The following is a 27,013-nucleotide window of genomic DNA, read 5'->3' on the forward strand; positions in this document are numbered from 1 at the left end:
AACTTTGTTTTAGTGTTTCTCTCTTTCTTCTCCTGTTTCTAAAAGTAGAAGCATTTAACTGACAGAGAAGTAGTAGAAGTGCTGAGAACTGTAGTTTCTTCATTTCAGCTTCTTCAGATGGAATCTATCAGCTATTTCCTGACACTAGACTAGCTGGAGTCTAAAGACAGCCAATCTGTGGTTAATTTGAGGAGGCACGGGTGCCGCCATAGTTAATCAGCAGGAACTGAGGCAGTCTGGTAGGTAGGTAGGTATGTGTGTACAAAACCTCCACAGCAGTAGTAGATTGGTTCAATTCCTGCTTCAAGAAAGTATGATAGGAGAAAATAAGCTCTAATTAAAATAAATAAAGTACAAATCTTCTAATTATAGAAGCTGAATGTAATCTACACACTGGGGAAGCTATATTGTACATATTTTTTCTTTTCTTTTCCTGTTTAACACATTCTGACTCTAGTTGCCCTCAGGTGTCAGTTTGCAAACTTGTTTCAGACTCTTGGACAATGACACACATGTGCAACATAAGTATGAGTGTTTGCATGGTCTGTGTAGCTACTACCTAAATGGAATAGATCATTTCTTGTTGTAACTTCATTCTGTATGCTTTGCTTTGGTTATTTTAGTTTATAACAGGTATCAAAGCTTTTGAGTAGTGCATGAAGAAAAACAATTTCTCCTCTATATTGATTTTGTTGGGATACTGCTACAAAGACCATATTTTTTCTGACATTTTGAAAATAATTTGTTTCTCTATGCAGAACCTGTGAATTCAGTCCCTGTTGCTACTGATCCTTGACTGCACGTGAAGCTCTGTTAACTTAGGGTTACCATACGTCCGGTTTTTCCTGGACATGTCTGGCTTTTCGGCAATCAAACCCCCATCTGGGGGGAATTGCCAAAAAGCCGAACATGTCCGGGAAAATGCCGGCCGGGCACTTCCCCTCCCCCGGCTGCTCTGTTCCTCCCCTGACTCTTCGGCTCTGTTTAAGAGCCGAGCTGCCCGAGCGCTACGGGCTTTGGGCAGCCCCCATGCCTCCGGACCCTGCGCCGCTGGAGCCCGGGAGGGGAAGTGCCCGGCCGGGGGCGCAGGGTCCGGAGGCATAGGGGCTGCCCGAAGCCCAAGCACTACCGGCTTCACGGTTTGCCGGGCAGCCTCCAGACCCTGCGCCCCCAGCTGGGCGCTTCCCCTCCCGGGCTCCAGCTGCGCTGGGGAAGCGCCGGCCGGGGGCGCAGGGTCTGGGGGCTGCCCGGCAAACCGTGAAGCCGGTAGCGCTCGGGCAGCCCTTTTCGCGTGGCTGGGAGTGGGAGGGAGGAGGGGGCGGAGTTAGGGCGGGGTTGGGGCGGGGAAGGGGCGGGGAAGGGGCGGAGTTGGGGGGAGCTGGGGGTGGGAAATGGGTGGGGCCAGGGCCCCGTGGAGGGTCCTCTTTTTTTATTTGTTAAATATGGTAACCCTAGTTAACTTCATTGGGCCCCTGCATGCGCATGGAAGTCCACCTATGTGGATGCAGTTCTAGGTTCACAGTTCATTACATTCAGAATTGATCTTGTAAACATTTAGAATGTGAGTAACTTTACTTCTGTGAACAGTCTCATTGATTTGTCTGGAACATTAACCATAATTATCAAGACTGAATGCATCACTCAAATAAATAAAAAACAAGCCACTGCAGTGTATGGAATCTGGTTTCATTAAGTATGTGTGGGGATGAACTAATTAAGGTTCTGATCTTGCAACTGGTGGCATGGGGATGAACCTCTACACCCAGTGGAACCATTTGTAGTATCAGGGCCCAACTCCTCTCTGTATTCAACAGGTTAGGGAAATCATTGTCTGTCAGATGATAAAAATCAAGTCTGGGAAAGTGAAACTGAAGCACTTACTGTGTGATGGTCAGGTTGTCAACTTGCACTTAAAAGTCTTGTGTTAGCTTTCCTGAGTAGGATGTCCAAGTGGCAGTTGAAAATGAAAGCTGGTTTCTGACTTGATTTTCTTATAAATGGTACTTGACAGCTCACCTGAGCTGTACCATAGTTAAATTCCTCCTTTCTTTCCTCTTAGCCAGTAGGACCTCATAATGTACTTTGAGGTATAGACATGACTAATGTCTGTGCTCTCTCAAAGTACAGCATAAGACACATAAGTGCTGTTTGGTGGCAGTTACAAGAAAACTGAAATGGAAAGCAAGTTTTTAATTTTCAGGTTGTATGCCCTGGCCAGGCAGCGCATAATTATTTTTTAAACACAATTCAGCAGCTTTTAACTGAGGGAGAGAAGCAACGTCTTCAAGTGGTGAGGAACAATGGCAGCCTTGTGTTCTCTTCACAGTAGCATGGCATTGTGGACCGTTCTCACACTGTTGCTTCCAGGGCTGTAACTAGAGTGGAGCAGCTGTCACACAGGGTGCAAAAATGAGGCAGTACACAGGATCAGGCCCAGTAATGTCTCCTTCCCCCCCACCCTCCGGTGTCCCCAAGATTGGGCCCAGAAGGGTCCAGTCGGAGCCTATGGTTCTTAGGCCCCCCCATCCCCACAGGATCGTGGACCCAGTGACCCTGGCTGGAGCAGGGTCCCCGGCACTAGGACCCTGGTGGGGCAGCAGGCAGGCAGGGCACTGAGCGCTGGCTTGGCTCCTACTGAGCTTGCTCATTTCTCAGTAACATCTGCTGAAGCTGCTACCCTTGCTGGGGATTAAAAAGGTTAAAGGAGGCAAATCGGGGGGGGGGAGGGGGCTGGTGATGGGCAGGGTCTGAGCAAGGAGTGGAAATTGACTGTGTTGAGGATATATGTGTGTGTGTGCGTGCGTGTCAACAGGTAGAGGCAGGGGCAGGAAAGGGGGGCATGGAGCAAAATTGGCCATGGAGGAGCTGCCAGATGGTGGCAGGGGGCAAAACCCTGGCATGGGGAGGGGCAGGGGGGGTAACAATAGGGTAACAGTTACCCCAATAGGATGAGCCACCTTCTCTATTTGCTAAAATAGGGGGTGAGGAGCAGAGGTACTTCCATGTTTAGGAGGAGGTGTTCAGACAAGTCCTGGGCTGCTTGTGATTTGCAAGTAGAGGAAGCAACAGTAGAAACAAAAGCTATGTCTACACTACAGACCTTACAGTGGCATAGCTGTACCGCTGCAGCTGTGCCACTGTAAGGTCTCTCTTGTAGCCGCTCTATGCCGACGGGAGGTCTCTTGTCAGCATAATTAAGCCACCCCCAACAAGTGGGTGGGAGAGTGTTGCCTGCCTGCTAACATAGCACTGGCCACGCTGGCGTTTTTGTCGGTGAAACTTAGTCAGTCAGGGTGTTGCCCTGGATTTAAGCTGTGAACCTGCTGTTAATTACTCAGTACCATTCCAGATATTCGGTAATTATCTGGGATGTTTTAAACCTATGTTTGTTTGTTTGTTTGTGCTTAAAAGTCTAATAAACTGCAGTTTTAAATAGAGCACATTTACTTGCATGGCTCTTATCAGACAGTATTACTGTGTTCCTGTTAACGCCGCCTAAAGTAAAATAGTTAAGTTGCCCCTGTTGGGGGTTCTGAAAACCCCGGGTAACAAGGTTTTTTTTTTTTTTTTTTCCCCACACCTCTGACTGAAAGAAGTTACCAACAAAAGTGCAGGTGTAGACATAGCTAAAGAAAGTAAACATTGCAAAAGTAAAACATGCCTTTTTAGTCAACACTCAGTAGGGGTAAAACATGCTGTGCTTCCTCCTCATGCTGTATTTTCCTGTTACTGTGACGTACCCTTACTTCTTGCTGCCACAGCCTAATTTAGTAATTATTACAGAGAAAAGAAAAAGGAGCCTCCCTCTGAATCATTGTTATAATGCACCATTAACCGGTCAGCAAGGTGCACTGGTACATCAGGGAATTGACACCTGCAGGGCAGACTGGCCCACGATGGTGAATGCATGGCGTGGCTTTTCTTTTAGAAGGCCTCTAATTTTGGGCTAAGGACAATTTTCAGTTGTGCCTAGACAGATAAAAATACAGGGCATTTATTGTACAGGAGAAGAGACCAATAGGGAAATCTGCACTGGGTGCAGATCTGGATTTGGGCTGCTGGTGAGATATGCACTGGTGAAGAAGCATGTCCACTGTGACCTGTGCTTGTAGTACTCTGGGCTGTGACCTAGCCAGTCTGTTCCTGAAACCTTCTCTACGAGACCAGGGCCATCACCTCAGCGATATGTCCATCTAGCCACTATAACCATGTCATTGGCATTGTCTCACACTGAAGCACAACATAATCTGATTTCACAGTTACAGCCATATACTTTCTTATGTCTCTACACTTAGGCATGAGGAGGATACTATAGGGATGTGGGATTGTGTGAAAATGAATGTGGCACCTGAAAACGTCATATGGTAGTTTTTATTGTCTACATACTGTACTGATACACAAAAATAAATGCATTATCATTACTCTATAATATCCTAACTCATATCATCTAAAAAAAATAAACCCCGTAAAGGGTGCAAATATGCTTGCTCGCCCAGGGTGTTAAAATGCCTAGTTACAACTCTGCTTGCTTTGTTTTGATTTTGACATCACCATCTCCTCTTACAACTTGTTGTCTAAGTGGAGGTTCTGCTGCACTACCCCTTTAGAGCTATATTTGGTTAGGAATAATGCATATATCAGTCTGTCCATTACAAACTACATCAGTTTGTGAATCTGAATTATTACTTTGTCAAGTATTAAGAAATGGAAAAATACAACTTACAAAAATTGAGCAATAAAAATGCATATCTCCACATACAAATAGTACATACAAATTTAAAAAACCTCATTTTGGCTACACAAAATGGGGGTAAAAAGTGTTATGTGGTTGGTCCTAGTATTTTTCGAGAAGTCACCTTCAGTTTTTCCTCATTACCAGTTTACACCAACAATAAATCTAGTTGGCTATCACAAAGTAAAATTATGGTATATTTCTAAATCTGATGTCCACATAATCTTTAGTGTAAAATGATATGGTACCATTACTTTCTCTTCTTTCTTCCTAACCCTCCACTCTCTCTTCAGATTCAGACCAAATTAACTGAGGGCTTGTCAACACTTAAAATGCTATAGCGGTGCAGCTGCACTGATGCAGGTGTACCGCTGTAGCTTCAGTGAAGAGACTACTTATGCCGACGGGAGGGCTTCTCCCGTCAAGGTAGATACTCCACCTCCCTGAGAGGTGGTAGCTATGTCGATGAGATAAGCCCTCCCATCGACATAGCACTGTCTACACTGGGAGTTAGATTGGTATAACTTCGTCGATCAGGGGTGTGGATTTTCCACTCCCCTGAGCTACATAGGTATATTGACATAAGTTGCTAGTGTAGACAAGTCTGAGTAGAGTATGTTCTGTGGACTGTTTTTTCTTATGGCACTGGATTTCATTCCGTAGCCAGCAACAATCGGAAATCAGTATAGGAATTTGACCATATTCAATTTTTTTTGTGGCCATTGGAGTGGAGGTTGTTCTTTTAGATATCATTCATGGTACGAGTTTGGTGCAGTCTTGTTGAGTTGGCTACACATCATGCGCACTTGTGTTCTCTGAGATTGGTTTATATTTCAACTCAGGAACCATGAATAATGTTACTGTGTTTATTTGTTACAGAAATATTAATCAAAAGCAGTACAGTATAAAATAAAAACTAACTGCAGTACCAACATGAAAATTGGAGTAGCATTTTAATGGTGTACGAGCATTCAACTGCTGTTACTCTACAGCCAGTTTTCTTTCCCTTTTTAGGGAAAGGCTTGAAAATTGCTGCTGGAGGTGATGTTATTGGAGTCATATTAGGAAAAGAATGATTAGACTAATGCTGACCAGGAAATTGCTTTGAGAAAGTGCTTTATTTTACTGCTTCTAGCCTTTCAGTGTACACCTTAAACCGTTGTACTGTGTTTCTAAAATTACTTTTTGAAATGCATCGGGATATCAAAGACAAATTCTGTTGTCTCAAATTCTTTGGCAGTACTTTCATGTGGATGACTGATTGGGTTATGCCCTTTTCAACAAGTGTTCCAGCTTTCCAGGACTAAAAGCATTTGTTGATACTTCTATGTGTTTTCTTTTTGCAGAGACTGTTCTAATTTAGAGAAACATAGGTCCTTTTATGGTTTTACAAATATCTTTCCTATTCTCCCTTTCATTTTCATTACATACATTTGTAGTAGACTTATTGCTCCCCAAATAAATAGTTTTAGAAACTGTCTCCCAGCTGAAGACCCTTTATTTCATTGTGATAAAATATATTTTAAAAGTACATTGCTTCCTGCCCTTAGCTATGAAGACAGACACCATGTTAAGTAATTCTAGCCAAGTGTCTGTAAGTTTTATTAAAACAGCTTTAATAAGATAATACCTAAAGGAAACATTGTCCTAACAGCAGTAAAAGAAGGGGAGGGGAGCAACAGAATCTTAGAACTTCCCAACTTCTTCTTATATTTTGAGCATCCCAACTGTCCAAGGGCTCAATAGAACTGAAGAATTCCAGTCTTAAACACAGTGTCTTGTATGTTACTGTATTAGAGCGCCACATGCAAGGAGAACTCAAATTCCTGTATCTAAAATCCTCATCTGGATGGGAAGGAGGATTAAAGCCTAATCTTTCCCAAACACCACCTCCCTATAAATCTAATCATCACCTAGGATGCTAAAGTTTAACCCTTGCTGCTAGGACATACTACCCCAAGTTGCAGTTCTGTGAAACAATAAGAAATCATAATGGAACCTGACTCATACTTAAAAGTCCATACCAGGCACAAACAAACAACATCATATCTGAGTGTCCCCTTCGTTCTTTTGCCAGGGGGCTGAAGGACATTCACCAGCTCACTGCTGCGGCAATGTGCTATCAAACTTAGATATAAATTTGTAGTCATTGCTACCTACCCAAGCCATCCGAAAGAAGAAGAAGAATACCTAAACAACTCAGCTAATGTAGCTGTGTGAAAAAACTCAAAACTTCACATACAAAGAAAAAAGATATCTAGGTATTACTTTGAACTGTAACCAGACAGATGTGGAAAGATATGGGAGTCCCTGCAGGCAGTGGTGGGTGAATTAGGGAAAGTGCCTGTTTCAGCCCATTGCAGGTTTGCATTTTCAGCTGTCTGCTGGCCAACCAGTTGCGTGGTAGAAGTGTTGGGTCTGGCTACAGAGTGGCCTCCTTATAGGAGGCTAAAGACTAGCTAGCAAGGTGATGCTGCCTGAGGGTAGGGCCAATCATCAGGTCCCAACTCTGCACTCTGGCATCAGCTTAAATGGTTTTGCATTCTGTTGTCATTTTGTGTACAACTGATTGTGCTGTTAGTGATGCAGAAACTTTTCATACACAAGGGTTTTTTTTATTAATGTGGTTTTCCTCCTACTTTTCTATTAGCAAAGATGAACCTTACTTCTGCTATTCTAAAGATTGATAATGGTTACCAGATTTGCTGTATGTGCTGATAAAGCATTATTACTGATGGGCAGTTTTTCCACTTATGCTTTATACATCTCTGTTAAAAAGAATTGTAGAACAGATGTGACTAGCTATTTTGTGTTTGAAGTTAGAGAAGAGTATGGTGTACCTGAATGTGGTTTGTTTGCCATTGGGAAAAGGGACTTTGTTAGACCCATGTGAGAAAACTTTTTTCCTTTGTTAGATATTTTATAAAAGTTTTGAAGGTTTAAATGCTTGGTGCATAATAATGAAAGTTCAGGGCATAGGTAGGTCTTTATTTATTTATTGTTAGACAAGAAAGGGCCTGAATTACTGTTAAACGGTGAAAGTGTAAGATGTGGTGAATTATCTATATCACCAAGACCATAAGGGCCTCAGAAGTGCTTTTACCTCTCTCTATCTCGCATATGAAAGAGTGTTTGTGCACTTCTTATGCTGATCTACAAGGCCCATGCTGAGCAACGGAGCTCCAAAGAAAAGCAAGGAGAGAGGATGGGCTCTGGCACAATTTAAAATAGTGCTGAGGCCAGTCCCAAACAGGTCTGTTGTGTTTCTTTGTTTTCAGAAGGCTTCAGAGCATCAACATAAAGAAGTATTCAGATTAAAATGGCTTAATTGAAAGCAGAATTTTTCACCTTTGACCCAGGAATGTAGTCCAAGTTTAGTAAAAAGAAAACATGGCAGCATCTCCAATGTGCTTGTGACACAGTGAAAAAACTGAAGATTGCTGTGCAGTTTATAATCTTCCCCACCTGGAATTTTTTATTTTGTAGTGTCTAGTGTGCACATGGACATTACTCTCTACATTAAACATTTTAAGTACTTGTTACAGAGTGCTAAGTATGAAACCCTGAGTCAGCACTCTGGTCACAGCAGCTGCAATCAGGCATAGCAGATTGGAGTTGAGGAGGCAGACCTGTGCGTAATTTGTGGGTGGGGCAGGGCAGAAAGGCTAAATAAGCCATTAGCCCAGTGATGGGCAACCTGCAGGCTGCAGGCCGCACACAGCCCGCCAGGGTAATCCGCTGGCGGGCCGTGAGACAGTTTCTTTACATTGACCATCCACAGGCACGGCTGCCCCGCAGCTCCCAGTGGCTGCGGTTTGCTGTTCCCAATCAATGGCAGTGAGGGGGAGAGAGAGATTGCTCTCCCCCTGCTTGTTAAGATGCTAGGTGTGTGGGACTCAATTATAAATAAACTGCACAGGGTGTTGAACCAGCACAAGGGTCTCTGTGTGGTTTGTCGACTGAGACAGAAGCAGGACCGAGGAGGCCCTGTTACAGTACTGTTTGAAGTGTTGAGGGTGGATGGTGGGAAAAACTCATTAGACAGCATAGTCTCTTAACATATTGCTGAAGGTGCAACTTACCAACGGAAGTTATGAGGTGTTAAGTAAAATAAGTGATGTTCGCTTTTAAAGAACTGTTTCTTAACAATTGATATGTATAAAAATAACTGTACTTCCTATTTGCCCTAGCCTTCTTCATGTATTCCATAATACTTTGACACGGCTTCTTAGATCACAGAGGTATTCATTTTAAGGTAAATTTTGAGTACTCAATTTGAAAAGGAATCTGAATTATGCAAATATTTAAACTACTGTGAATCTTTCAGGGCATTGAAACCTGATGGTGGTTGTGCCTCATCAATAAAGAAATGTGACTCAGTTAGGTGAAGGCTTTTAATATATTGTTTAGGATTAAAAAAAATTTAAACAATGTATTGGAAATTTGGTGTGAATCCCATACAGAATAAAAAGAAATTAAGTGGCTGTGGCTTTAATGTGTAGTGCAAAGTTTAAATGTATATATTTGTTAGTAAATTGGGGGTATGTCATGTCAGTTTCTTCTATAAACATAATTTCCTTTTCAAATCAATACCACATTTGGCATTAAAAATCAGTGGCACGTTACCTATGATAATTAATACACTACTTTAGGTAACTATGCATTTGTATTAAGATGCTTTTAGATCCAAGGCTAACTATGTACTTCCCAATTTTCAGTATTAGGCTTTAATCAAATGTTTCAGAAACGTTTCCCCCCCCCCCTAAAAAAAAAAAGCAAACAAATTCCTTTTTTAAATCTCCAGAACCATGCATTAAGTGGTGATTGTGGGTATTGTCTATATCGTTCTCTTCAGTTTATCGCTGCGCACAGTTGTGCTGAATACTCTGAAACAGGATGTGCTTTTGCTATGTTGTAAACTTTGTAGATAAGCCTTCTTATACTTTATGCTAAACTATAATAAATCTAATAACTCGTTATAGCTGAGATTTTGTATTTCTAAATTGAGACCTTTAGCATACTATAAGTGCAGAAATAGTGCAGTTGTGAGTTTAAAAATCAAATTAAATGTTTTCATGTTCCATTTGATGGAAATAAATGGACAAATTAATTAATTAAAACATCTAATTATAGGAAGGGCAACCGATAAATGAAATTGAACCCTACCTCTTCAAAATCATAGTAGACCAGCATCCTTCTCCTCCTCTGCAACCACTGCTTCCTCTTCCTCCCCTGCCTGCGGGGCACCAATGACCTGCAACAGCACCCTCTGCACAGTCACTGAAACCCTGATTCCAGCCTAGGCAGGGGGAGGCAGCTGGAGAGTGAGCCTGCCCTGCACTCACCCTGCAGCAGTGACTCCCATCCTGTGGGGCTGGGTCCAAGGGTTAAGAGAGAGCCTACCCCAGGCTCCCTCCGGGCAGCAGTGGGTCCTGTGAGGCTGTGCCTGAGCATGGAGAACAAACCCACTCCACACTCACCAGGTTACAGTGCCACTCATTCAAATTTGGCCAGGCTGCAACCTTGTCATGATGGAAGGGCAGCTGAGCAACCCTGTGTGCCAGGTTGCAACACGGAGTGGGGAGCTGGGCCCAGTCCTGTGAGACACAGGAGCTGCCACTGTGGAGTGGGTGCAGAGCAGTCTGGCCCTCCAACACGTAACTGTCCCTCCCCTCAGTGCCACCCTCACCACTGGGCTGGTGGGGCAAACCACCTAGTGCCTTCCCACATGGACAAACAGAGAAGACACAGTATCCGTGAGTTCTTTCACCTCTGTGACAGACTTGCAGCCCTAATTATAGGAAAGCGTAAATTCTATAAATACATGTTAAAGAATGGCTCTGTGTCAATTTCTGATTCTATTTTTATTTCTATTCAGTACTTCAGAATTATCATTTGAATTGTAATTGTTCAAGTTTGGCCACATATGGGTGTGTCTGCTTTTTGTATTAACTTTTTTAAGGAGAAAAAGTGTGTGTCTAATTTCCAAAGTTGGCCTGTTACATGGTAATGGCTTCTGGCAGCACTGTAAATAGTGTTTATCTCAGGAAATGGCTATAGTTAACCTAGATGAAATAGGTAAAATGAATAAAAGCTCTATAATACAAATACACAAACTTTCTGTTGACACAGTCCCACACATAAACCATTATGACAGACGTGCCAGATGTCCAGGACCAGTGAAAGGAAGTATCGCGCCCTAGGTGAAACTTCCATCTTGCGCCCCCCCCACTCCCGCCCTGAGGTGCCCACTCCCCCACGGCAGCTTCCCCCCAGCCCCCCACCCGGGGAGCCATGCGGCAGCTCCCCACCCCAGCTCACCTCTGCTACGCCCCCTCCCCAAGCGTGCCGTTGCTGCTCCACTTCTCCCGCCTCCCAGGCTTGCGGCGCTAATCAGCTGTTTGGCACTGCAAGCCTGGGAGGGGAGGAGAAATAGAGCGGGGGCGGCGAGCTCGGGGAGGAGGCAGAGCAGAGGTGAGCTGGGGTGGGGAGCTGCCGCACGGCTCCCCTGGCCGGGGGGAGGGGGAGAGCTGCCGCCGGGGGGGGGGGGGGATTGTGGGCACTGCTTTTTGGCACCCCCAAATCTTGGCGCCCTAGGCAACCGCCTAGTTCGCCTTAATGGTAGCACTGGCCCTGCAGATGTCCTATTTAAACCATTTTGACACATAATGATTTAATTGAAACTGCTCTGAAAAATTTTAAATAAGCAAGTGTATGTCATGCTTGTTCAAACACGTACAAAACAAAACACTCCCAATTCACACTTTTCAAACAATCAAACGCGCACCAAAAAAGAAGCTTACAAGAAGGGGAAGATTGGACAAATGACCAGGGAGGAGTATAAAAATATTGCTCAGACATGCAGAAATGAAATCAGGAAGGCCAAATCACACTTGGAGTTGCAGCTAGCAAGGGATGTTAAGAGTAACAAGAAGGGTTTCTACAGGTATGTTAGCAACAAGAAGAAAGTCAAGGAAAGTGTGGGCCCCTTGTTGAATGGGGGAGGCAACCTAGTAACAGAGGATGTGGAAAAAGCTAATGTACTCAGAGCTTTTCGCCTTTGTCTTCATTAACAAGGTCAGCTCCCAAACTACTGCACTGGGCAGCACAGTATGGGGAGGAGGTGGCCAGCCCTCTGTGTAGAAGAAGTGGTTCAGTACTATTTAGAAAAGCTGGACGAGCACAGATCCATGGGGCCAGATGCACTGCATCCGAGGGTGCTAAAGGAGTTAGCGGATGTGATTGCAGAGCCATTGGACATTATCTTTGAAAACTCGTGGCGATCGGTGGGAGGTCCCGGAAGACTGGAAAAAGGCTAATGTAGTGCCCATCTTTAAAAAAGGGAAGAAGGAGGATCTGGGGAACTACAGGCCAGTCAGCCTCACCTCAGTCCCTGGAAAAATCATGGAGCAGGTCCTCAAGGAATCAATTCTGATGCACTTAGAGGAGAGGAAAGTGATCAGGAACAGTCAGCATAGATTAACCAAGGGCAAGTCATGCCTGACTAACCTAATTGCCTTCTATGAGGCGATAACTGGTCTGTGGATGAGGGGAAAGCAGTGGATGTGTTATTCCTTGACTTTCGCAAAGCTTTTGATACGGTCTCCCACAGTATTCTTGCCAGCAATTAAAGTAGTATGGGCTGGATGAATGGACTGTAAGGTGGATAGAAAGTTGGCTAGATCGTCAGGCTCAACAGGTAGTGATCAATGGCTCCATGCCTAGTTGGCAGCCGGTATCAAGCAGAGTGCCGCAAGGGTAGGTCCAGGGGCTGGTTTTGTTCAATATCTTCGTTAATGATATGGAGGATGGTGTGGATTGCACTCTCAGCAAGTTTTCAGATGACACTAAACTGGGAGGAGTGGTAGATACGCTGGAGGGTAGGGATAGGATACAGAGGGACCTAGACAAATTAGAGGATTGGGCCAAAAGAAATCTGATGAGGTTCAACACGGACAAATGCAGATTAGGACGGAAGAATCCCATGCGCTGCTACAGACTAGGGACCGAGTGTCTAGGCAGCAGTTCTGCAGAAAAGCACCTAGGGGTTACGGTGGATGAGAAGCTAGATATGAGTCAACTGTGTGCCCTTGCTGCCAAGAAGGTTAATGGCATTTTGGGCTGTATAAGTAGGGGCATTGCCAGCAGATCGGGGGACATGATCATTCCCCTCTATTCGACATTGGTGAGGCCTCATCTGGAGTACTATGTCCAGTTTTGGGCCCCACACTACAAGAAGGATGTGGAAAAATTGGAAAAAGTCCAGCGGAGGGCAACAAAAATGACTAGGGGGCTGGAGCACATGACTTACTCATAGACCTTAAGGTCAGAAGGGACCAGTATGATCATCTAGTCTGACCTCCCCCATGATGCAGGCCACAAAAGCTGACCCACCCCCTTTCCCTTGACTCAGCTGTTGAAGTCCCCAAATCCTGTGATTTGAAGACTTCAAGTCGCAGAGAATCCTCCAGCTAGCGACCCCCGCCCCATGCTGCGGAGGAAGGCGAAAAACCTCCAGGGCCTCTGCCAATCTACCCTGGAGGAAAATTCCTTCCCGACCCCAAATATGGCAATCAGTAGAACCCCGAGCATGCAGGCAAGATTCTCCAGCCAGACTCTCATTGACCATTGATACTATTTACCAGCGATGGCACGCTGTTGATTAATTTACTAAAATCACGTTATCCCATCAAACCATTCCCTCCATAAACTTATCAAGCTTAATCTTAAAGCCAGAAAGGTCTTTCGCCCCCACTGTTTTCCTCGGAAGGCTGTTCCAAAATTTCACCCCTCTGATGGTTAGAAACCTTCGTCTAATTTCAAGCCTAAACTTCCCCACCGCCAGTTTATATCCATTCGTTCTCGTGTCCACATTAGTACTGAGCTGAAATAATTCCTCTCCCTCCCTGGTATTTATCCCTCTGATATATTTAAAGAGAGCAATCATATCCCCCCTCAGCCTTCTTTTGGTTAGGGTAAACAAACCGAGCTCCTCGGGTCTCCTTTCATAAGACAGGTTTTCCATTCCTCTGATCATCCTAGTGGCCCTTCTCTGTACCCGTTCCAGTTTGAAGAGAGGCTGAGGGAACTGGGATTATTTAGTCTGCAGACGAGAAGAATGAAGGGGGATTTGATAGCTGCTTTCAACTACCTGAAAGGGGGTTCCAAAGAGGATGGATCTAGACTGTTCTCAGTGGTACCAGATGATAGAACAAGGAGTAATGGTTTCAAGTTGCAGTAGGGGAGGCTTAGGTTGGATATTAAGAAAAAAGTTTTTCACTAGGAGGGTGATGAAGCACTGAAATATGCTACCTAGGGAAGTGGTGGAATCTCCTTCCTTAGAGGTTATTAAGGTCAGGCTTGCCAAAACCCTGTCTGGGATGATTTAGTTGGTGTTAGTCTTGCTTTGAGCAGGAGGTAGGACTAGATGACATCCTGAGGTCCCTTCCAACCCTGATATTCTATGATTCTATGAATTCTTTAGCTTTCATGGTATATTTTAAATACAGCATCACCATAACGACTCCAATCAACATGTGTTTCTGGAAAATAGATCCTGTCAAACTAACTTAATATCTGTTTTTTAATAAGATTACAAGACTGGTTGAAAAAGGCAGTAATGTTAATATATTATATTTAGACATCTCTAAGGCATTTGGCTTGGTACCACGTGACTTTTTAATTTTAAACTACGACCATACAGATTAACATGGCACACATTAAATGTATTTAAAGATGGCTAACTGTCAGGTCATGAAATGTAATTGTAAGCAGGGCTTTATCATCAAACAAGTGTATTTCTAGCGGATTCCTGCAGGGATTGGTTCTTGGCCTTATCTTATTTAATATTTTTATCAGTGACCTAGAAGAATACAGAAAACCACCATTGATAAAGTTTGCAGATGACACAAAAACTATGGGCGTGGTAAATAATGAAGAGGATAGGTTGCTGATTCAGAGCAGTCTGGATCAGTGGTTCTCAAACTAGGGCCGCCGCTTGTTCTGGGAAAGCCCCTGGTGGGCTGGGCCGGTTTGTTTACCTGCCGCGTCCGCAGGTTCGGCCGATCGTGGCTCCCACTGGCCGTGGTTTGCTGCGGAGCGGGCCGAGTGACGTGCTGGCCGTCCTTCCTGCAGCCCCCATTGGCCTGGAGCGGCAAACCGCGGCCAGTGGGAGCTGCGATCGGCCGAACCTGCGGACGCGGCAGGTAAACAAACTGGCCCGGCCCAGCCCACCAGACAGTGGCAGATTAATAATTTTGCTGCCCCTAGGCCGGGAAATAATTGCCGCCCTGGCCCCGCCATGACTCCGCCCTTTTCCCGCCCCCATTCCAACCCCCTCCCCAAAGTCCCCACCCCAACTCCACCCCCTCCCTTCCCCTATTGGATCTCTTCCCCAAATCCCTGCCCCCGGCCCTGCCTTTTCCCCCAGCGCGAGGCGTTCCCCCTCCTCACCCCTCCCTCCCTGCTCCGCGAAACAGCTGTTTTGTGGCGCAAGCACTGGGAGGGGAGAGAAACAGGACGCGGCGGCACGCTTACAGAGGAGGCGGAGGTGAGCTGGAGCAGGGGGGCGGGGCGTGGAGGAGAGCTTCCGCCCCTGCAAATTTGCCGCCCTACGCCTAGGCAATAATACGGCGCTGCCGCCAGGGGCTTTCCCGGAACAAGGAGTGGCCCTACTTTGAGAACCACTGGTCTGGATCACTTGGAGAACTTTGTTTAAGCAACCAATGTGCCTTTTAATACAGCCACTTTTAAAGAAACACATGTAAGAACAAACAGTGGAGGTCATGCTTACAAGATGGGGGACTCTCTCCCAGGAAGTAGTGATTCCAATACAAACTTGGGGGTCATGGTGGATAATATGCTGAACATGGGTGTGATGCTGTGACCAAAAGACCTAATTCAGTCCGTAGATGTATTAGCGGAGGAATCTCAAGAAGGAGTAAGGCAGTTATATCACCTCTGTGTTTGGCATTGGTGCAACCACTGCTGGAATACTTTGTCCAATTTTGGGATCCTCAATTCAAGAAGGATATTGATAAATTCCATAGGGTTCAGCAAAGAGCCCTGAGAATGATTAAGTGATTGGAAAACATGCCTTGCAGTGGTAAGACCCAAGGAGTGCCATCTAGTCCATTTAACAAAGAGATAGTTCTAGTGACTTGTTCACAGTTTATAAATACCTGCATAGGGACAAAAATTTGATAATGGGCTACTCAGTCTAGCAAACAAAGTTATAACAAGATCCAATGGCTGAAAGTTGAAACTAGACAAATTCAGGCTCGAAAAAGTTGCAGTTTTTTTTTTTTTTTTTAACAGTGACAGTAATTTAACCTTGGAACAATTTAACAACAATTTTTATATCAAGATTGTATGTTTTTCTAAAATACATGATCTCGTTCAAACAGCAGGGAATTCCTATGGCTCGTTTTATACAGGTCAGGTTAGATCAGTGGTGGGCAACCTGTGGCCCGTCAGAGTAATCTGCTGGTGGGCTGTGAGACATTTTGTTTACACTGACTATCTATGTCGTCTTCTAAATTATATTTGGTAAAAATCTGATTTTAAAATAAAAGTTTTTAGACTATGTGTTTCTTTTTCTTTCTTTCTTTGGTCCCTGGCTGTCTCCACTCTAATTTCATTTTGTCTGTCTAGCTTTCTACTTCCTTTGATCTCAAAGTATTCCTAAAATATTTATATTGTCCACTAGACTTTTTGGAACACCACTGCATATTTACTGCATATTCACAGCAGCAGATATCTGCAGCAGACCTTTCTAGAGATCTTATTAAAATTGACTATGCAGGAGGTGCTACTGAGAAAGCACTTCTGTACAGGGACTCAGCAATACTATAATTCTTACAGAGTTCCAAATGAAGTTGTCCTGCTGGTGTTAACTGCTACTTTTATAACAAACGCTACGTCAAGATGCATTCCATGAAATAATACATATACTAATTTTTGTCATCCCTAGGTGGGAAAAATCTGTGCACGCAGAAGTGTCCCAATGAGTTCCTAAATGCTTCATTCCTTGCACATCTGTATGATGTCTGTACAGTTCTTTACTAACAGCCCTCAATATAAGGCCTACCTACTTCTCAGAGGTAAGCATTATTAGCAGTTTACATCTGGAAGAATTGAGACAGAGAGGGTAAGGGTGTGTCTACACTACAGAGGAACAGCTATTGGTTATGCAGGAATGCCACTCTAGTGCTGCAGTGTAAATGCTTCTTACAATGACAGAAAGGATCTTTCTATCTGTATGTTATTCCCTGATAACCAGAAACTTCTATGCTCAAACTCTGTTCACTATTTTTTTTTTTAACATCATCTTAATAAAATTTTTAAATCCACCTCTCTGAGAAGTGGTAGCTAGGTTGACAGAAGAATTCATCCATCAACCTAGTTGCATCTATACTGTCGTTAGATCAACCTAACTGCGGTGTTTAGGGTGCCAAATTTTTCACAGCGCTGCGATGTAGCTAGGTCAATATAATTTTTAACTTAAACCAAGTCACTGGACTTCTCAATGCAGATGGTCCAATACGTAATAGGACTTAATAAAAAGCCCATTGAAATCAATTTCAGTTAAATTCAATATTTCAGTTGAATTCGGTGGGCTTCAGGCCAGGACCATAGTTCATCTGATCACGTTGCTTGTTCATGGGTGAATAAACTGGTGCCCTGGGACATACCAAGGTTAATCCTGCGCATGACTGCATAAGTTTTTATAACTTCAAGACATGACCATCATTCTCATGATATGCTTTATTAATCTGATAAATATATTAACTCCCAAAAGTTGTAGACCTATAATCCAGAAGGTTTCTGTGCTAAAACATAGGGTTCACAGTTGCAGTGGTAGATCTTTCTTTCTGGACTAGCATGAGAGAATATTGGCAGCTACAGCATTTTAAAATATATCAGTGTCATTTTGTAACACAGTTCTCTTGTATTCTTTACAATAGGGATCGGCAACCTTTGGCCCACGGCCCGTCAGGGAAATCTGCTGGTGGGCCGGGACGGTTTGTTTTCCTGCAGCGTCTGCAGGTTCGGCTGATCGCAGTTCCCACTGGCCGCGGTTTGCCGTTCCAGACCAATAGGGGCTGCGGGAAGTGGCCCTGCACATCCCTCAGCCCACACCGCTTCCCAAAGTCCCCATTGGCCTGGAACGGCAAACCGCGGCCAGTGGGAACTGCGATCAGCCAAACCTGCAGACGCTGCAAGTAAACAAACCGGCCCGGCCCGCCAGCGGATTTCCCTGACGGGCCGCGTGCCAAAGGTTGCCTATCCCTGCTTTACAATATGGTAGTTAGTTTAGTTTTATTTGATACTGTTGTAGTTTTCTCAAGATATGTTAGCCTGAAATTCCAAGGTAAGGTTCCATTTTGCAAAAATCCTCAAATAATCAGGAGTATGCTAATGCACAGTTTAAATCAATCCAAACAAGAACTACTCTGCTCCCACAGTGGCACTCAGAACCAAGAAAAATTCAGAGATGACCTTTTCCTCTCTTCCCACTGATTCCTTTAATTAAAGGCTTCAAAATTAATACTTTATTTTTAAACTTAGTGAAACTTTATCACAAAGTTTTTGTGGATGTGTGTTGCCTGCTCTCAGGGTGCTCCAAGAGGGTCAAAGTTAAGGTAGTTTGGGTTATCGTACTCTGCATATGCATAATTTAAAATATGTTTGATTTTTGTAAAGTAGAACCTTAACTTATAATTTACAAACATTTTACAAACATTCTTAATGTTTGACAGTGGAGGAGGCAGGGAGAATTAAGAAATCCAGAAACTTAATGTGTAAATGCTGTAAATGATAGATTCATTGTGTTTTTTTGCTTGAGTATTTCCTTAGATTTTAAAAAAATGTTTAAGAATTGCTCAGTAGTAGAAGTACTTGTAAACCTTGGAAGCCAGTCATAGATCCAAGCCCTGTTGGAATGTAAACTGGACCAGACAGCCTCCCACTTCCATAAGTGGCTACCTCCTTCCTATTCCCCATGTTGGCCTTTCATTCTATATACAGCTTTCCCTCTCCCATGGCCCCAATGTAGTTTTCTATTGCTACTCCCTACTTTGCCACTCAATGAGTAATTCTGCTATGACAAACTCATTCTAATAAAAATGATACCATGCCATATCATTATGTATTTTACTTATATAAATATATAGGTATTTTCACGACAACACCTTTAAATATCTCTATAATTCCTACATGCACTCCCTCAGACCTGTGAAAGCTCCTTCTTAACATTGTCTCTCAAAGAAGTGAAATTTGATGTTGCTGGATGCACCTGTTTTAAAGAAATGACCCAAAAGGGAGTTGGGAGAACCTTTGAAAAGTGAATGAAAGGAATTTTTTGAAATGCCCATCTCTCTGAATTTCCTTGTTTGATTTGCCTTAAAAAAAATAAAATAAAATAAAAGTTACCTTGTAATAAGATGTGAAGGAGACTGTTTTGTTATTGTTATTAATATTGTCGTATTATAATTTATAAGTTTAATTCTGTGAATGAAACTCTCATTTCACTCTTAACTACTGCTCCTTAATAACAAGAAAATGTTTTTCAAGGTTATCTCTTCTTGTAGCCACCTGGTTTTTCTTAAAGTGTTCTTTAAATTAAAAGGCATTTTGAAGTGTGACAGAAATCCTGAAATTAATGTTTGGGCATGATCCTGCAGCTCCATTTGTAATCATTTATACCAAAAAATTAAGATTGGTTGTTAGTAACTGAGTGAATATAATTGTGGTACACAAATTATAAAGACATATTACAAGGCTGCATGGCGCATGAGTAAGGAGAGGCATGTAGCTGTGCTGCTTGAGGAGGAGCCCTGGGAAAGAATTCTCTGTGTAGGGAGTAGGGGGGAAGTAACTTATTGTAGCCCTATACCTGGTGCCGCCCCTTGTACCATTTCATCTCAGTTGGGGGTAGTGGGAGAGGGAATGGAGTCAAGGCTCCACCTACTCCCCACTCCTCTCTGCCTACATACTCTTGGGGTGGGGAAAGAAGGAGAGGATAAGGGGTAGTATTGAGCAGGCACACCTTGCTCTCTCTGCTCTCCACCCCCCATGCCTGGACCTGGGATGTGGGAACCAAAGAGGCTGAGCGCACAGAGTGGGTGAAGATCTCTTAGGGCTTGTCTACACAGGAAAATTTCTTCATGGCCATGTTAGGACCAGTCACAATCTAGCCCTGGAGTAGGAAGCTTGTTGTACCCATTATCATCCTCAACAATTAGTCAGCTTCCCCTGTGTTTGGGTTGGTCTTGCACATAGCAAAGGAGAGAGGAAAATTATATATAAAACTAAAAATTGATTTTAAAACCAGAACAACTGGCAGGCAACTCAAAAGCAGATGTTGTACTTTTAAGTCATTTCTTGAACTTGACTGGATTGTCTAAGTACAGCTTTGCATTCATTTGGTGCCCATCTCTTAAATACTGTAGTTTTCATTTAAAATGTTTCTTTTGTGAAGTTAAATGTCTTTTTATTTGTTTCCAGGAAATGGCTCTTGAAGTTAAATGAGACTGGATAAAATATATACATGAAGCAGAGGCTGCTCTACATGTGTTAAGGCTAAAATACCAGAAGAGTTTTTGATCAGCCAGACTTGGTAGCTTGTCATAATGAAGAAAATTAGTCTCAAAACAATTCGCAAGTCCTTTAACTTAAATAAAAGCAAAGAAGAAAGTGACTTTGTAGTGGTTCAGCAGCCATCATTAAGTGAATTTGGAAAAGATGACTCCTTGTTTGGCAGCTGCTATGGTAAAGATTTGGCTAGCTGTGAAGTTAACAGTGAAGATGAAAAAGGTGGCAAAAATAGATCAAAAAGTGAAAGCTTAATGGGTACTTTAAAAAGAAGGCTTTCAGCAAAACAAAAGCAGAAAGGGAAAGGCAGCACACCATCTGTAAGCTCTGCTGATGACGATACCTTTTCTTCCTCATCTGCTCCAATAACCTTTAAAGATGTGAGAGCTCAAAGACCTCTAAGGTCCACATCCCTCCGTAACCACCATTACAGTCCAACACCATGGCCCCTTCGATCGACAAACTCAGAAGAGACTTGTATCAAAATGGAAGTGAAAGTCAAGGCCTTGGTCCACTCCTCTAACCCAAGCCCAGCACTGAATGGTGTTCGAAAGGACTTCCATGACTTGCAGTCAGATAGTGTGTTTCAAGAACAAAACAATACATTAAAAAGTACAGAATCCCAGAATGGGGACCTACATCTTCATATTGATGAACATGTGCCTGTAGTTATTGGACTAATGCCTCAGGACTACATTCAGTATACTGTGCCTTTAGATGAGGGAATGTATCCTTTGGAAGGATCACGTAGTTACTGTCTGGATAGTTCCTCACCCATGGAAGTTTCAACTGTTTCTTCTCAAGTGAGCGGAAATGCTTTTCATGAAGATGAGGGTCAGGTGGATCAAGATGTAGTTGTTGCTCCAGATATCTTTGTGGACCAGGCAGTGAATGGTTTGTTGATTGGTACCACAGGAGTCATGTTGCAAAGCCCAAGAGTTAATCACAGTGATGTCCCTCCACTCTCACCATTGCTACCTCCAATGCAGAATAATCAAATCCAAAGGAACTTTAATGGACTGAATGGCACAGATGCCCATGTGGCTGAAAGTATGCGCTGCCATTTGAATTTTGATCCTAACTCTGCCCCAGGAGTTGGAAGAGTTTATGACTCTGTACAAAATAGTGGTCCTATGGTTGTGACGAGCCTCACAGAGGAACTGAAAAAACTTGCAAAACAAGGATGGTACTGGGGTCCTATCACACGTTGGGAGGCAGAGGGAAAGCTAGCGAATGTGCCCGATGGTTCATTTCTTGTTCGAGATAGCTCTGATGACCGTTATCTTTTAAGCCTGAGTTTTCGCTCCCATGGTAAAACTCTTCATACTAGAATTGAACATTCAAATGGTAGGTTTAGCTTTTATGAACAACCAGATGTGGAGGGACATACTTCTATTGTTGATCTAATTGAACATTCAATCAGGGACTCTGAAAATGGAGCTTTTTGCTATTCAAGGTCTCGATTGCCTGGATCTGCAACTTACCCGGTGAGATTGACAAACCCAGTATCTCGGTTTATGCAGGTGCGTTCCTTACAGTACCTGTGTCGTTTTGTTATACGTCAGTATACGAGAATAGACCTGATCCAGAAACTGCCTTTGCCAAACAAAATGAAGGATTATTTACAAGAAAAGCACTACTGAAAGCTTATGGGAATCTTGCATCTTGCACTTTGGGAACAAAAAAAAAAAGATTGAAATACAGTTTACAAATTTTCATTGCTATCAAAATCTTTTGCTGCCATAACAATGTTTCATTTTTGTGTGTAAAGAAGGGTAATGCATCTTTTTTTGTTTGTTTGTTTGGTGTTTTTTGTTTGTTTGAGGGGGCTTTTTTTTTTTTTAAAAGAATGATCACAAGGTTTTTAGAAGTGTGAAATAGCTATCTTTCATCAATGTGCAGAAAATAATCACAATGTGAATGATCAAATTCTCCTTAATTTCCCCAAGTGCTGCTATCCACTGTGATTTTTATGCATTGAGTGCATTTCATGTGTATTCAACCATAAGTAAAAGTGAAATGAAACTCGTAGAATGGAATTTTTGTCATCTTAAAATGGTCTATTTTATAAAGATAATTGTGGACAAAACATACAGGTAGATAAATTACAGAATTTAGGTATACAGTGAAAATGATTTCCCAGCATCCTAAATAAACATCTCCATAGAACTGCCCTAATTTAAAACTTATTAATTGATGTAGCTGTGTGATGGAATATAGTTATGCAGCATATCTTTGGAAACCTCCTTTCTCCTAAATGATTTCATAGTTTGTACTCGCTATTTTGCCTTTGAGAAATTGGGTTGAATTTTCTTTTTCCTGGAATTTCATTATAATTTTTTCTTCTCCTTTTAAAAACAGCCTTTAAAAACAGTTTTGAAAAACAGTACAGAGCATCAATATGGAAATTGTAGTATTTAAAATTATGCTAAACATGGATTACTAATGATGATATTGTTGGAAAAAAAATTTACAAATCTCCCTAATTGTAGGAACTATCAATTAAAGTGGTAATGTGACAAGACTTCTGAAAACCAATTTCTACACTACAGTTGGTTTTTGGGTTACACTCCCCCTTTTTCCTCTTGCATTTTGATATTTAGTATTTGATTCTGGGATTTTTTGGGGAGTAGGGGAGGGCTTAAACAAATGATCCCTAAGGCTGCATTTTTTTTAACCTTTGTATATTTGAAATTAGTAAGAGAAGGGGTTTTGGTTTAATACAGTGGCCACAGAAAAGGGCTTTGTTATTAACAGTCTCAGGCGCTGTCATGAAAATTGTCTGTTTTGACATAAAGGTATCATATCAATTTAGTAAATATTTCTAATATCTGACAAGGATAGTGGCATTTAAAAAGTCTATGGGGAGCCTGACCTTCTAAAAGAGATTTCTGAATTGGGAGACTGGGTCCTAGATTGCAAAGTTTTCCTTGTGCAATATTCATCATATTGGTTTTTCACTTTATAGCTATATTACGTTTATGCTTTCAATTTTAAAGATGACCATGACTAAATTTGTTTTTTTGTTTTGTTTTTAAATCAATGTTATATTTTTTAGCATGTCACCTTCTCCATCAGCAGTTGGTAGAAGTTGCAATTTAGTAAAGACCAACATAGAAAAAGTCTGGGATAAATCCTTTTTAGATCATTTTCTTCTGCTTATTATATCTAGCTTTTTTGCCCCCTGAAATGAGTTTGTAGCATTGGATACACTATTGCTGCAAAGTGCTACAGTAGCACTACATCTTGTGTTGCCTGAATTGATATGCTAAATTTATATATTTTTTTAATTTATTTTTTGGACCACAGTATTTAAAAAAAAATAAAAAAATCAAAGGCAGATAAAGCCTGTCTGTTCTGAGGGATAGAGGATGATGATTTCTTCTTTTGTCCAATAATATTTTTAAACTTAAAAAAATATTCTCAGCAAAGTATATATGTTTAATTTGTTGTTTTTGCCATTCATATATATTTATGCAAGCTTGAATCCAGATTTCTCTCTTCTGGAGGGTTTTTCTTCTTCTTTGAATCAGGGCTACAAACTTTATTAAAAAAGGCACAATAATCTTATAGCATGGTACAGTGGTCTGATTCTATCTGAGGGGAGGACAGAGGAAATCATTTTTATGGAATATGAAACATACTTGTTAGGAATTAAACCTCTCACATTTTTTTCACTTTAAAAGTTCTTCTCCCACACAATCCAGAGGGACTGTACATTGTACAAAGTCTCTAGGGCTTGGTCTACACTACCCCCCCTAATTCGAACTAAGGTACGCAACTTCAGCTACGTGAATAACGTAGCTGAAGTCGAAGTACCTTAGTTCGAACTTACCTTGGTCCACACGCGGCAGGCAGGCTCCCCCGTCGACTCCGCGGTACTCCTCTCGCCGAGCTGGAGTACCGCAGTCGACGGCAAGCACTTCCGGGTTCGACTTATCGCGTCCAGACTAGACGCGATAAGTCGAACCCAGAACTTCGATTTCCAGCCGTCGAACTAGCTGGTAAGTGTAGCCAAGGCCTAGAATGGTGTAGTACATTAGGCAATGATATAAAATTAGTGAAATATATCCCAGTGTTTAACAAACTTAAAGATGCATTTAAAATATGCTGTGTGCATAAGTATTTAATGGACCTTGCATAAGGGCTTAAACATGTGAAACTCTAATATCCCAATTTCATTGCTGTATTCAGAAAATGTATATGAACTTGTGTGCTAAGTTTCTTTTCCATGTCTTCATTTATTTGTTTGGTCACCTATCTGAGTTGGTCACTTCTGAAATACTACTTTTGGTTAAATTCATCCAGTCCATTTTGAGTTGCCTTCCTTGCTATGTACTTTAATTGTAAACTTAGTAAAAGGCCCAGTTCTAATTGCCTCTTTTTGATGAGCTTTCCATAGGTTTGATTAAAAGGATCCTGACAAGTAATTTAGACCTAAGAGAAGACCTGCCTACAATTTTTTTGTAATCTGATGCTGTAATGTCCTAAATTTCAAATATTTTGAAATCCACCATTCTGTAAAGACAGATTTTTTTAAATGCTGCTGGATTCAGAATCTCTCTTTTTGATACCGAAGCAGTCTTCCAGTTAATAGAAGGAGCACAAATTAAGAAACCCTGTTTTGACAACATTGACTTATAGTTGCTTATTATAATGATTACTGTGACCGCCACAGTAATGTTGTTTAGTTACAAGGCAACTGAAAATTATTAAAGGGCAACAACTATAGTCAGGAAAGACGGTCTTCGTTTGTGCTCCATAACAAATAGAGGAACAAAATCTGTGTTTGCCAAATGGAAGAAAACAAAAATGGTAGATTGAAAAAAGTTATTTTCAGGCCTTTAAAAGAAGATAAAGATTAAATAAAAATAAAATAAAAGCAACTTAATTCTGTTCCTTTAAAGTAAAACAGTGCTTATTTTATTCAGCACAACAGTCAGAGTTGCAACTGAATTATTGGAAAATGTATTTGAAGATGAAACTTTGAAATAAAATTGATTTCTGAAGCTACAAGATGATGATGGAAGTTATTGGTGACACTGGCTGGTTAACTAATTAGAAGAATAAAACTACAGCTTGTATTTTGATACTATGTCAGAAAGTTTTTTTCTGATTCTTACAACTGTGTTAATTGAAGTTAATTGAACAGCAAAATTGAAGTTTATTTATATTCTTCGGTCAGGTTGCAGGTCCCTTATGCTGCTGATGACATAAATCAATACCATCTTTTTTATCAAGATGGCTTCCACCATTAGTAGCCTTAGAAATGCTATTATTAATTAGAAATTTTATTTTCAAATATATACATTTCATATTCTGATCATGCTAAGAGGTGCTTTTATATGAACATTGACTGCTGGGCTAATCAAAATATGATCCATTTTTCTTTTCTGCATTTCATAATGAGTGAATTATGGATATGTAAATTAAATCATAATACCAGCAATATATTGCCTGTGATTCCAGTAAGGAATGGTTCTCAGTTACATAATTTTTAAATTCCAAGCTAAATGATGGGTACAATATTGATTGCCAATCTTATTTCTTTTAATACTTTTTAAAATTCTACAAAGAAAAATATTAAAAACCATTCTTTATTAATAGACATGGGATAGTTAATAGCTCATAATATCACAAAATATTATGGAGTTTGCTGTATCTGGAAAGTGTTCTAAACCCTACACACGGATAATGAAAAAAATTCTTACAGAATTTTGTATTAATACATGTTGGGTTAAAGAATTTTATAGTGGTGATGGAGTGCCATGAAATTAATACTTGCAATCCAGATTGCTGTAGTTTACATTTTTCTGTATGTTTCAAGCTAGGTGTGCGTTATTTGTACTAAGCACACCACAGAATGAATTATCCAAAGTCCATTGATTTTAATGTGTTTTGGTTTGTAAACAAAATTATAGTAATTTCTTGCACATTTTTGAAAAATAATTGTATAAGGATTTATGTATCTGCTTCTAGATACAGTGTGTAAATAAAAATTTCATTCACAAAAGAATCTGTGAGTATTCAATAAACAAAATGAAATCCTGAAGCAAATATTGAATTTTGGGGGTTGGAGGGGGGGGCGGGTGATAGCTGACTTACATCAGTATCAGTGAGATGTTGAGCTATCATTTGCTTGCCATCAGAATATAGCTGCAATTTTTCCTGCTACTAACTCTCCTAACAAAGTGCTTGTATCTCTGGCTATCATTTTTGCTTTCCAGAATGTTGCCAGTATATAATTAAAATATGCTGTCTATTGAGCATTCACACACGCACACTTTAGATTGCTTTTGCTATCACTGTTTCCTGTAGTTGTGCTGCTTTTAATGTTTTAGCATAAACACTCCAAAAAAGCCTGCCTTGAAAGGTGCTATGCCTTTTTTTTTTCTTTCTAAAAAAAGTGAGAGTTCATAATTTTCAGGAAAGCCATTAAGTAGTTGGAGTGTGAGCTCCAAAATTGAAGTTAAAAATGTACAAAATACATAATCACTAGTTTATTGGGTGCTATTTTGGTTAAATTAAGGTAGTAGGATGTTTTCAAGTCAGGGAATACGTACATAATTCCAGAAATATTACAGCATTAACAATTTGTTTTAGATAAATAATTTGTATGTTTATAAAAATGATATACATAATTTTTCTTTTTTTTTTGTTTTCTCCCTATAGACTTGATACTCAGTT

At 41.5% G+C, this 27,013-nt stretch overlaps 1 protein-coding gene across 5 annotated transcripts in view; it reads left to right on the forward strand.

Moving 5' to 3' along the window:
* Positions 1-26,336, forward strand: part of SOCS6 (suppressor of cytokine signaling 6) — a 49,951-nt gene extending 23,615 nt beyond the window's left edge. For 4 of the 5 annotated variants that reach the window (XM_054019913.1, XM_054019912.1, XM_054019911.1 and 1 more), the window contains 2 exons: positions 16,704-16,833; positions 20,240-26,336. In XM_054019913.1, coding sequence (XP_053875888.1) covers positions 20,365-21,969 — 1,605 coding nt within the window. In that variant the 5' untranslated portion in view covers positions 16,704-16,833; positions 20,240-20,364 and the 3' untranslated portion in view covers positions 21,970-26,336. The remainder of the gene's footprint in view (positions 1-16,703; positions 16,834-20,239) is intronic. The other variant, XM_054019915.1, reaches the window with a different exon arrangement.
* Positions 26,337-27,013: the final 677 nt, after the last annotated feature.

Source organism: Malaclemys terrapin, chromosome 2, assembly GCF_027887155.1.
Source record: "Malaclemys terrapin pileata isolate rMalTer1 chromosome 2, rMalTer1.hap1, whole genome shotgun sequence".
Taxonomy (NCBI): Eukaryota; Metazoa; Chordata; order Testudines; family Emydidae; genus Malaclemys; species Malaclemys terrapin.